The sequence below is a fragment of the Protomyctophum parallelum genome (assembly GCF_964188405.1).
Source record: "Protomyctophum parallelum genome assembly, chromosome: 15".
NCBI classification, from domain to species: domain Eukaryota; kingdom Metazoa; phylum Chordata; class Actinopteri; order Myctophiformes; family Myctophidae; genus Protomyctophum; species Protomyctophum parallelum.
The window spans coordinates 5,925,686-5,936,972 of record NC_139710.1 but is presented as its reverse complement, the minus strand read 5'-3'; the positions used below and the strand labels follow the sequence as shown (position 1 = coordinate 5,936,972).

The 11,287-nt window shown below is 43.2% G+C and overlaps 1 protein-coding gene across 2 annotated transcripts in view; it reads left to right on the top strand.

Annotated features, from left to right (window-relative positions):
• Positions 1 to 302: 302 nt before the first annotated feature.
• Positions 303 to 11,287, top strand: part of sema4c (sema domain, immunoglobulin domain (Ig), transmembrane domain (TM) and short cytoplasmic domain, (semaphorin) 4C) — a 42,151-nt gene continuing 31,166 nt past the window's right edge. For both annotated transcript variants that reach the window (XR_014570397.1, XM_083784411.1), the window contains exons 1-2: positions 303 to 440; positions 9,349 to 9,411. Coding sequence is in view for 1 of the 2 variants with exons in the window: in XM_083784411.1 (XP_083640537.1) it covers positions 339 to 440; positions 9,349 to 9,411 (165 nt within the window). In the remaining variant the exon portion in view is untranslated. The remainder of the gene's footprint in view (positions 441 to 9,348; positions 9,412 to 11,287) is intronic.

The following is an 11,287-nucleotide window of genomic DNA, read 5'->3' as shown; positions in this document are numbered from 1 at the left end:
TTTTTTGTTCGCACCAGTATATGACTATAGGGTACCAGTAGGGGGCACCAGAAACGGAGAGAGTGATAGTGCTGATAGTTGCCTGCTAATGAGAGGGGGGGGGGGGGGGGAGCTGCACCACTCAGTTCACACGGGTGTGATTTTTTATTTTATGGAATGGATTGGACATATCGCTTAATCTTAATCTATCTCTTTCTCCATCTCTCTGTTTGTCTTTGTCTCTCTCTCTCTCTCTCTCTCTCTCTCTCTCTCTCGCTGTTCCTGTCTTGTCTTGTCTGTGTGTAGATGTGTTGGACAGCATGGCAAGGTTCAGCTCACCGGGAGTGTGGAACTACACTATGGTGACACTATCGGAGCACGAGAGGGTTCTGTACGTAGGGGCCCGCGAGGCTCTGTTTGCCCTGGACCCAAACAACATCAACAGACAGCTACGGCCACAGGTAGCGCACGCACGCACGCACGCACGCACGCACGCACACACACACACACACACACACACACACACACACACACACACACACACACGCCAATGCACTATAATTGATTCTACTGAATGCAATTTTAATACATAAGATTCTAGGATAAAAGCTGCTACAGTGTCTGGTGACCCATTACCAATGCCACAAAGACTGACCTTGCTGCTTGGCAGTTAAATGGAAGAAGGTGCCAGTCTGCTTCCAACAGCCACTTAGAAGTCATCCAGCCATTGCAAATAGCAGGTTTTGCGGAATATTTTCAACTTAAAAAAAAAATGTAATCAATTATTTAATGTCCTTGAGACAAGGTGATCGCTTTTTCTGGGCCCTTTTCTGGAGGTAATTGAGCTGTTGAGTGAGTTTGCTGCTCCCTGTCTCTCACCTTAACCCATTCTGACCTGAGATCAGATTCATACGAGGTTTCCGCCGGACACACACTAGTCTGATTAACCCATTCTGACCTGAGATCAGATTCTAAAAATGTCAGTCGTTCTTCGATTTTTCAAAAATAGCAGACCTACAAGCTCGTATCGCGCCACTCGGTGGCGCGATATGAGCTTGTAGATCTGCTATTTTTAAATAGCTAAAGCATAACATGATGCTAACACATAGACTGTAAAAAATATGGACAAAGCGTTCCCCGGGTCTAACATGAACATAAAATGAAGCCTGTAATGATATGCTAATTCCTGATGTAAGTCGCCATCTTTTGGTACCAGCTGGCCATTGGCTGGCTCCGTTTTGTACCAGCTGGTCATTGGCTGCCCAGACAACGAGGCGGGACTTCCGCCCTTCTTCTCCGTTGGTTTTTATTTTGACTCGAGTGGGAGGAGAAGACTCTTGAGTGGGAGGGGAATCCCGATCATAGACTGTAACGGTAGCCACGCCCCTCAGAACATACGCGACTTTATGGTCATTTTTTTAATTAATGGGACCATAATTTTCCAAAAAGAATATTATGACATTAGAAATGAGACTTTAAACTAGTGACTGGAAGAAGAAAGTATTCATGACCATGTTTATTAAGGTAATACAGTCTAGGTGAAGTTGGGCCAAAATACATGGGCCTCTATGGAGCTATGGGGCTTTTTGGGTCCAGTCCAGCGCCACAACAGGCCATTATATGAACTACCGATTTCAAATGAGGCTTCACGAAATATCTGGCTGACTGCCCCCCTGTGCTACACCTTAACTCTCCTCTGCGTCTTTCCGGAACTGGTCATGTCTCTTGGTTTAATGTCTTTGAAGACATATTTACTTTGAAAGTTCATATTCATGTCATTTCAGTGTATTGCGTAGCGATCTCTTTGTGAAATGAGTCAGGGGTGTAGGGCTCGATAAGCATTATGCTTCTCTCTGTTCCAGCATCCTGGACTCTTATCATGTCAAATGGACTTTCCTCTGCCTTTTCTTTTTTTTTGTGATTATGTCATGACGAAACTGCACCAATACACAATGTATATACTTACCCCATTGTCCAAAAGAGCTGGAAATAGATAAACTGAACTGAACTGAATCTTTATAGTCTTAACAGCGATAAATGCCATCAATGTCTTATGCTTGGTTGGGAAAGAAAGGGGGTAAATTATATTAATGCATTATAGTATTTTAGTATTTATGTAGTGATATACATAAAAAATCGGAAATTTAATTTCTCCCATGATCTTACAGTGCGGGGTGCATATCGTCAACAAAGATTCTGTGTTTCAATACGATCCCACGATGAGTCGCACAGAACATGGCAGTATAATAATCTATCTACTTCACAAGTCACTAATCCTTTGATGAAGGAGAATGGATATTATGCCATACTTTGTGTGTCCCGTGCATCGACTGTTTTGTTGGATACAAGCATTTAACCATTGTTAGATCTGGGTTAGAATGTATTAAAAAAAAAACATACTAAAATATATTTTCCAGCTTGAGGGATAGTATTGTTACACAATGCTTGCATTGTGCACTGCATGCGCACCAGCAGCCAATATGCAATCCATCTCAGCTTAATAGAATGATTTAGAAAACGCCAAATGACTTGCCTCAACAAATTGCATTTGTTTACAATGAAAAATAGTAAAGAATATCACTTCCATGAGGCTGTTCTTCTCAGCGGACAAATCGCAGGCAATGAACTTGACATTTCATATTCTTCCCATGAGTCGCAGACTCACAGCTATAGCAACGTTCAAGTTGCAGCCACAGTTTATATTATGTTCATTCTAATGTTGATTAGCATAAATGGAGTTATTTTGCTTTAACCCATTCTGACCTGAGATCAGATTCATACGAGGTTTCCGCCGGACACACGCTGGTCTGATGAACCCATTCTGACCTGAGATCAGATTCTAAAAATGTCAGTCGCTCTTCGATTTTTCAAAAATAGCATAACATGATGCTGACACCAAAATGGGTGCCCGGTCAGAATGGGTTAAAGAGTAATTAAATACCACCATATAATACACTTTTACGTTTATTGCGACTGCAGATCGCATTTACTATGAAATCGTGCATTTCCCGTCAGTCAGTCGCTCAAACATGGGGAAAGCCCCCACATATGGTGCCTAGGTCTCGTGACATCACGTGATATCATCAGGAATGGAGATCCCTGATGTCATAGTAAATGCGACGTGCTGTCGCAATTAAGCCCATGGAGATCCCTGATGTCATCAATATTGGCCAGCAACTCTACATCTGACCTCAAACCCATATATGGATATATGTCAGAACCTGTGTTGACATTGCATATGTTGATCCTTCCCCATCCATCCTTCCTCTTCGATGTCTCCCTTTTGACTGACACCTGTCCATTTAAACTCTAGACGGGCCTGCCCCAAAGTAATTAATGCAGGCCCGAAAATTAAGGCCCTACCTGGGCCCTCATCAAACCCTGTACACTCACGACATTGCCCCCGTTGCCACCCTTAGATCTCCATATATGGAGCTGACCTGTTCTGACATTCCATATGTTGATCTGACCTCATTAAACCCTGTACACTCAAGTACAGGGTACGCGACCTTGCCTTTTTGGGGCGAGGTCGCTTCTCGCCCTCAGGCGTCTTACTGGTATTTAATTAGTGTTGCATGAAACCTGTGTATTTTAACTGTAGATGAAAACAAGTACATTTCCTGGGATTTCCAGGGTTAGAAAATGTTAAACTTTCAGGGGAAATATTAAACCATTTGCCTGTGAGGTAACGCAATAACTGGTTTGGGGCTCAACTGGATAGGGAATCGCAATAATCGTCACCTAAATATTTTAGTTTTTTACAGATTATCAAGTACAATGCTACTTTAACGGGAGAGTATGCTTTACAAACAACATGTGAGAAAAACTAATTCTATACTTTATCTGTGGAGATATTAAGAAGGAGTTCACTATGACCAGAACGCTAATAGAAATGGCTTGTCAGTTAGATTTTAGTTTTTTTTAATAAACCCGCAAAATAAATAACTGGGTTGGAACGTTTCAGTTTTATATCGTTTGCACATTGTTTCCAAATTATTAGTAAAACAAAAATCATGTTATGGGAACTTTGACGGTTGAACACGCTAAACCCGGCTTTTTCCCATTGTCTTTCCCTGCGGAACACTCTAAACGCGCCTTTTTTTTTAGATGTTTAATTCACCGTTTCTTGATCACTTCCTCAAGCTTCCTGCTTGATCTGTCCTTGTTTATGTTTCGCATCGCCGCGCTGGTGGAATCCCCGATTCAAACACAAACGATGGGACTATTTTCAGGTGGATTTTCATGAAATGGAGTTACAATTGCGACGCCAAGATTCTTAAAAGGTTAGTGTAAACACAAGGCAGGGAGCGGGAGTTAGATATTGATTCATAATGCAGTAAATGTGTTAACTTGGTGTCCCTATTTAATTTTGGTCATGCCAAATATTTTCAGAGATTTTCAAAGACAGCATATCTATAAGCTCTCATCACGTTGTGAGCTTGTTGAACGGCGATTTTCACTACTTTTGCACAACACTGTTGATGGCGTAATAAGTAATTTAACTTGAAATTAGCAATCCATAGTCCGGATATTACAGTGCACGGGGATCGTCAGCTTGCAGACATACCCAATACCTCAGATATGCACAGATAAGGGCTGAAGTTGGCTCAATTTGTCAAAGAATGATTGTCTGGAAAGGGCACACACATTCATATTTACACTGAGCCGGCCTCAGCGAGTCAATCTGTTTGGCTGTGCTCTCTCAATTGTTGTCTATTTGGATCGATTGTGTTAAAACGGTTTGATGAAGGAGTAGGGAGGAAGCTGAGAGAGAGATACAACAAAGCTGTCGGCTACGTACAGGGGATTGTTATCTGATTTAGCTCCTGAAAAGAGCCTTTATTAGATGTACACACACCCACGTCCCACACATACATGGAGACAAGATACTTGGCACTGCAACAATACTAAAGCAAAGAAACTGTGAAAACTACTACTCTCCACCTATTTACATACAAACAAACTCTCTCTCACGCACGCACGCACGCACGCACACACGCACGCACACACACACACACACACACACACACACACACACACACACACACACGCACACACACACACACACACAGAGAGAGCTGCAGATTGAAAAGCTCATGTTGTCAGTTCCCTTGTTGAGAGGCAGAGGGTGTGTAATGCAATGTGATTATGGAGGTTTGGAGGGAGGGGTGAAGATGGAGGGATCGTAGAAAGGTAGAGGTAGAGGGAATAGTCCACCTGTCTCTCTGTGTTCCTGCATCTCTCTCGCCCAGGGGCGCAATAGCCGCAGGGACGCAGGGGACGAATCCCCTGCCAGCGTCACATTGGTCCCCCCCAGATGAGTTAGGGGGTCCCCCCTGGCTGGGGGGTCCCCCCCCTGTATCCCCCCTGGCTCCAAAGTTATCTTAGGAGTAATACTTTTGAAATCCTGCGTTCATAAACGCGATATATTTTGAAGCATATATTTGATCCACCCCTGTTTAAATCCCAAAATGGTTTGGCCCGTTCGGAAGTTGGGAGTTGTTACACCGCAATCAGTGACCCAATGTGCTTTGCACTCTGTAATGATTCTAATAATACAGGAACAGGATTCAAATGGACACGTATTAGCCCGCGGACCCCCCCATTTGAAGAGAAGAGAAGGACCCCCATAAGAGAAGATTTATACAGCTCGGACGGACCCTATTGTAATGCCATGTCTAGCGGTGGGAGTGGGACTCCAATTGATAATCAAATAAATCAATGTTAATTTAAAAAACTGAGAGCGTCCACATGACGCCACAAACTATCATGTAGTTGTACCTCTGGGGGTCCCCGGACCCCACTTTGGGAATTATATTATTATTTTGGGGGATTTGGGGAAAGGAGGAGATCGACGCCGGTCACGCCGCTATTAAGCACAAATGTCAACATGCAGGTAAGGCGCTGCAGGTTTTTCTTTCCTCTCGAGTTGCATGGGTTTAACACTAACTATATATGTTGATGTTAAAACATCCTCTCCTGAAAACTTCCCAGGTGTCGTACATTTTATATAGGATAGGCTAACTTACAGATCAGATGGTCAGTGAGTTTTGACCTGTTCGAGGCGCTGCTGATAATGTGGTTAAACTTTTACGTTTTGAGACAAATGGGGAGGAGGAGGAATCACAGCCAGGTATTTCATAATAATAATAATAACTGTGCCAAAACGCAGTTTTTTATGTACATTGAGTCACTGGAACAACCTCTCTGTAGTCCGACCCCAAACCCTAACCATAACCCCACGTTTTTGTGGAGGAGGAGGAGGAATCACAGCCAGGTAATTCATAATAATAATAATAATAACTGTGCCAAAACGCAGTTTTGTATGTACATTGAGTCACTGAAACAACCTCTCTGTAGTCCGACCCCAAACCCTAACCATAACCCCACGTTTTTGTGGTTAGACCCCCCCATCCCCCCCTCCCCTAGGGTGGTGGGGGGGACGGGGGGGACAGATTTTTCGGCGGCGCCGCTTTGCGCCGCTATTTGTCCCCCCCTAGCGTTCGGTCCGTGTTGCGCCTCTGCTCTCGCCATCTGCCTGTCGCTCCCTCCACGTCCTTCTGCCTCCTTCAGCCCTTTGTCTCCCAGTCCTCCTTCCTTTGTGTCTTTGGTGACCCCTACCTGTTCCTCTTGTTTTTTCTCCACAAGTACTTCTCACTTTCTTGCTATTTTCTTTCTGTTTTGCCTATTTGTCTTGTTTTTTTTTCTTCCATTAGTTCTGTCACATAATGTCATCTTTGTTGGCGAGTTGCAAACGATCCATTGATCCATCATAAAATATTGATTCAGATCATTATTTTTGATGCCCAACGATACACAATACTTCCTTCAGTGCGTAAGCGTCTTTCTTTCCTTGAGTAATCCTGCAGTTTTCCGCCTCGTAGGTGGCAACTGCCTTCTGGAAAATAATGTGGGGGAAAACAACTACTTTGCCTTCAGAATGCATTCCTGTGTTTCCCTTATTACTACACTTGACAAAATGTAATAACAGATACATGTTGATCATTGGATCACATCACATCAAGTTGAAATTGTATGTTATTGTAAAGGTTGTAATTTACACACCTACTACTACACTTGTAGGTCCTCATTCACAAAGGAGAAATACGCCACCGTGTAACTGATGCGTAAACAGATGCGTATTGATATCGTATTCATCCGTCCGATCAAGCTACGTTGGCAGGACGTGTTATTCAGGGAAGCTGGTGTAATCACTTCATTTGTGCCGATCGCTGAGCGTATCCTTTCCGCATTTTTCCCAAGCGATTCGCCTGGTGTCGCCTGGTTAGTTGGAACATCCACGCCCATTCTACACCATATAAGGCGACAGGGAATCTCAAAATACGTCATCATAGCCTGCATAGGATTCCCAAACTTTAATGAGCTTGTAGAGCACTTAATTTTGACAGGAGGGTCTCTCTGCACGGACAGATCTTCAAGCAAACAGCGCGAGTTATATGTACCGTAATTTCCGGACTATAAGCCGCACCTGAATATAAGCCGCACCAGCCAAATTTAGGGAAAATCCCATATACAAGCCGCACCGGACTATAAGCCGCACCGGACTATAAGCCGCAGCTACGTTAGCTCAGAGCCTGAGATGGCTCTGCGTTAGCTGTAAAAATCCATAGATTAGCCGCACCGTTGTATAAGCCGCAGGGTTCAAATCATGGGTAAAAAGCCGCGGCTTATAGTCCGGAAATTACGGTATATAATTATGAACGAAACTTGCCAACTTGGCACGCATTGCTTCACTCCTTGTTAAATGTCAGAACGTTAATAAGTTAACTGATGTTACAGTTACTTTCACATAATGAGAAAGAAGTTAATTTGTACACCACACGACCAAATGCTATATTACAACCCGGCAATGATAAAAGCCCAGCTTACTGATGAATGCACTGCAGGGTTATATATATATAAAAAAAAGAACAATTGCACACTCGCCTGCAGAAGTAATATAGATATCAGAGCTGCATTGATTCATGCGGGGAATAGATTAATATCATCTCACTGTCATCTGTCTGAATGCCATGTGGAGAATGGATTTGTTCTGATCATGGACACGTATGCATATAGCTATTGAAATGTTCAACTACGGCGGGTAGCCTATATCCTCTTTGTCAGATCCACTTTGTCTTTGCCTAAGTGCAGGTTCATTGCATGATGTCGTCATATTAAAATGATTCGCGGGACATTTGTCACCAAACTTGATTGATCTCATGATGAGATCAATGTAGTAGCCTACAGCCTACACAGCTACAGTTGCCCATAATTCATTAAGGTGAGCTGGCTTAAAACTATGACTGGCCGAATTGCACGCGCTGATGCAATTATGTGGCATGCTGCTGTCTCCCCCCCCCCCCCCCCCCCCCCCACACACACACACACACACACACACACACACACACACACACACCGACAGTCAGACTGACTCAAATAACAAAACAATTTAAATAGGCATTACTACACTAAACAACGTTGGATTGGTACAGTGCAGAATGCAGATAAGTGTATGTTCTTATTATAATTGCACTGCGAGTAGAAAGCTGTCAAGTGAGCAGCGCAATCGCGCATGCTAGAGATATCCTAATAAATAGGTGTGGGGGCTTGCAAGGGCAGTTTCTGTATGGGACTCTAGGCTAACTTGCCTCTAGAATGCATGCATTTAGGCATACAAGTGCATATAAGTTATATAGGCTATCGTTTATTTTATGTGCTGACCAATGTTGGGGACACGACACATGCCTACATATTTTATCTGAGATTTGGGAACTATTTATTGATTCAGCATGAAGCCTTCTGAATAAATCTACGCGAGCGTATGCCTTCTACGCCACGGGGTGAGGTGGCGGAGGATTTTGTGGACTTTCCGACCAACCGACGTCGGCGTCAAGTTCACGCGGCCATGTCCATTAATTCCGAATTAACCCATTCTGAACCCATTTTGGTGTTAGAACTATGTTATGCTTTAGCTATTGAAAAATAGCAGATCTACAAGCTCATATCGCGCCACCGAGTGGCGCGATACGAGCTTGTAGGTCTGCTATTTTTGAAAAATCGAAGAACCACTGACATAGAAACATAGCTTTTTCAGAAAACTGTCATTTTCAAACAGACATTTTTAGAATCTGATCTCAGGTCAGAATGGGTTAATGTGGGAATCCATGTAAATGCCTGTCCGCTCACGTTACGTAACGCTATGAGCGTAAACGCCCGTTGTGAATGAGGACCGTAGTGCCTATACCTAATCAAATGCATTATCTTCCTCTCTCCTATACCTCTATTGCTATCTACTCATCTCCCTTTGCTCTCTCACCCCCGCCCCGCCCCCTTCCTCCTCTACCTCCATCTCCTGCCGTTTCTCAGATTGACTGGCCGGCCCCCCAGGATAAGAAGAGGGAATGTGCCACCAAGGGCAAGAACAACCAGGTAACAGTTTCTCGAGTTGATCTCATTGTAGATTCAAAATCACCCCCTCGTTTTATATGCCTTGTTCACAGCCTCGACCTTGACTGAGCCGCACAGTGTGTTTATGATTTGCCACAGAGATCCATCTCTCTCTCTCTCTCTCTCTCCTGTTTGTCTCCACTGTACTCTCTCTCCCGTCTGTCTCCACTCCACTGTACTGTGGTGTAATGGGCTTGCCTAGTGGGGTGCCCAGACACTGGGCCGGGACCCATTTGTGGGTCACACAGGCACATTTTTATGGTTCCCTTTCTTTTTTGGTTTACTACACTTAGTTTTCAATTATCATTTCAAAACATTTTAGAAAAGACGTTCCCAAAAAAGTTATATTTCTCATGTACTTAAAAAGTAATACATTTCAGTAATTTCATGAGGAAATCAACAACAATCTTAAGAAATTCCCTAAATTAGTAAACAAATGTTTAAGTAGTAGTGAAAATGGCAGATCTATAAGCTCACAACGTGGCGCGAAGCTACAGTAGTATTTCTGTTATTTACACTATACTAGTTTGAGTCTCTCAATTTTTTTCTTTTGGGTCACGGGCTAAAAAGTTTGGGAACCACTATGCTAGAACAGGGTTTCTCAACGTTTTTGGCCGGGGACGCCCGGAAATGCTTTGGCAATGTCTCGGGGACCCCCGCCCCACCCTCTCCCGACCCCCCAATATAAATGTACTGCTACAATAACCTTAATAATAGAGACAATACACCATAAATGAATACTGAAACCAGATATAATCATTAGGGAAGGTGTATGCATGTACTATGTGTACTATGTGTAAACTCTTCATTTCAGATGTTGTGATATACATATTGTGTTCCTGTTGGAACGTCAATATGTGTTGCTGTGCATTATTCATTGCCTCAGTGCACACCGTGTAACAACAGCATCTGTTTTCAATTTATTTCAATTGAAAGAGTTTTACTCGTTATATTGTAGACAGAAAGGGATTAAAGCAGCACTTGACCAACAAATTAAACAAGCTAAGTCAAATTACTGTGGGACAGTCCTGACCTCCCTCTCTCATGCGCTCTATCTCTCTCTCTCTCTCTCTCTCTCTCTCCCACTATCTCTCTCTCTTTATCTCACTTTCTCTCTCAATTCAATTCAAATGAGCTTTATTGGCACGAGAAAACATACTTTACATTGCCAAAGCAAAAGTGGAACAAAACAAACAAAACAAGAACTGTATGATATGGAAAAACTAAACACTGGAAGAAGGAGGAGGCTCCTGCATTTAAGCACTGGTTAAATGAAATGACTAGTACACTTCATCTTGAGAGAATAAGGTATTTCCTGAGAAACAGGGAGAGACAGTTTGATAAGGTTTGGCTGCCCCTTGTCCATTACCTGAGTAGAAACAACTAGAAAATTCGCAATTTAAAAAAATTGCAGAGTGTGGTTGCCGCAGTGGCTTACATATGCCCCTCCCACTAGTATTGCCAGCCAATTACAATTTCAAGTCACGCCTTAGATCATGCGTAAGTAATTCGGAGGGGATTTAACCCCCGAAATTCATGTTTTTGCGACAAACGGTTACATTTCTCGCATTTGCGGCGCCCACTATGGATGAAAATGGAATTGCTTTTAGAACTTGGTTGATTGAACCACCCCGGACATGTGATTGAAATTTGGGATGGATTGGACATTCCGTTCGTGATTTATGGCATTTTTTGTGATATAGGCCCCTCCTACTAACTTCGGAAGACGATTACGGCCGAACGATACGCACTTTCAAAATTCTGCGGCTCAGTTTTAATTGGATGGGTCCAGAGATCACGTGTGCCGATTTCTGTGAGATTTGGACGAAATCTGTAGGAGGAAAAGCAAAAAGTGTGT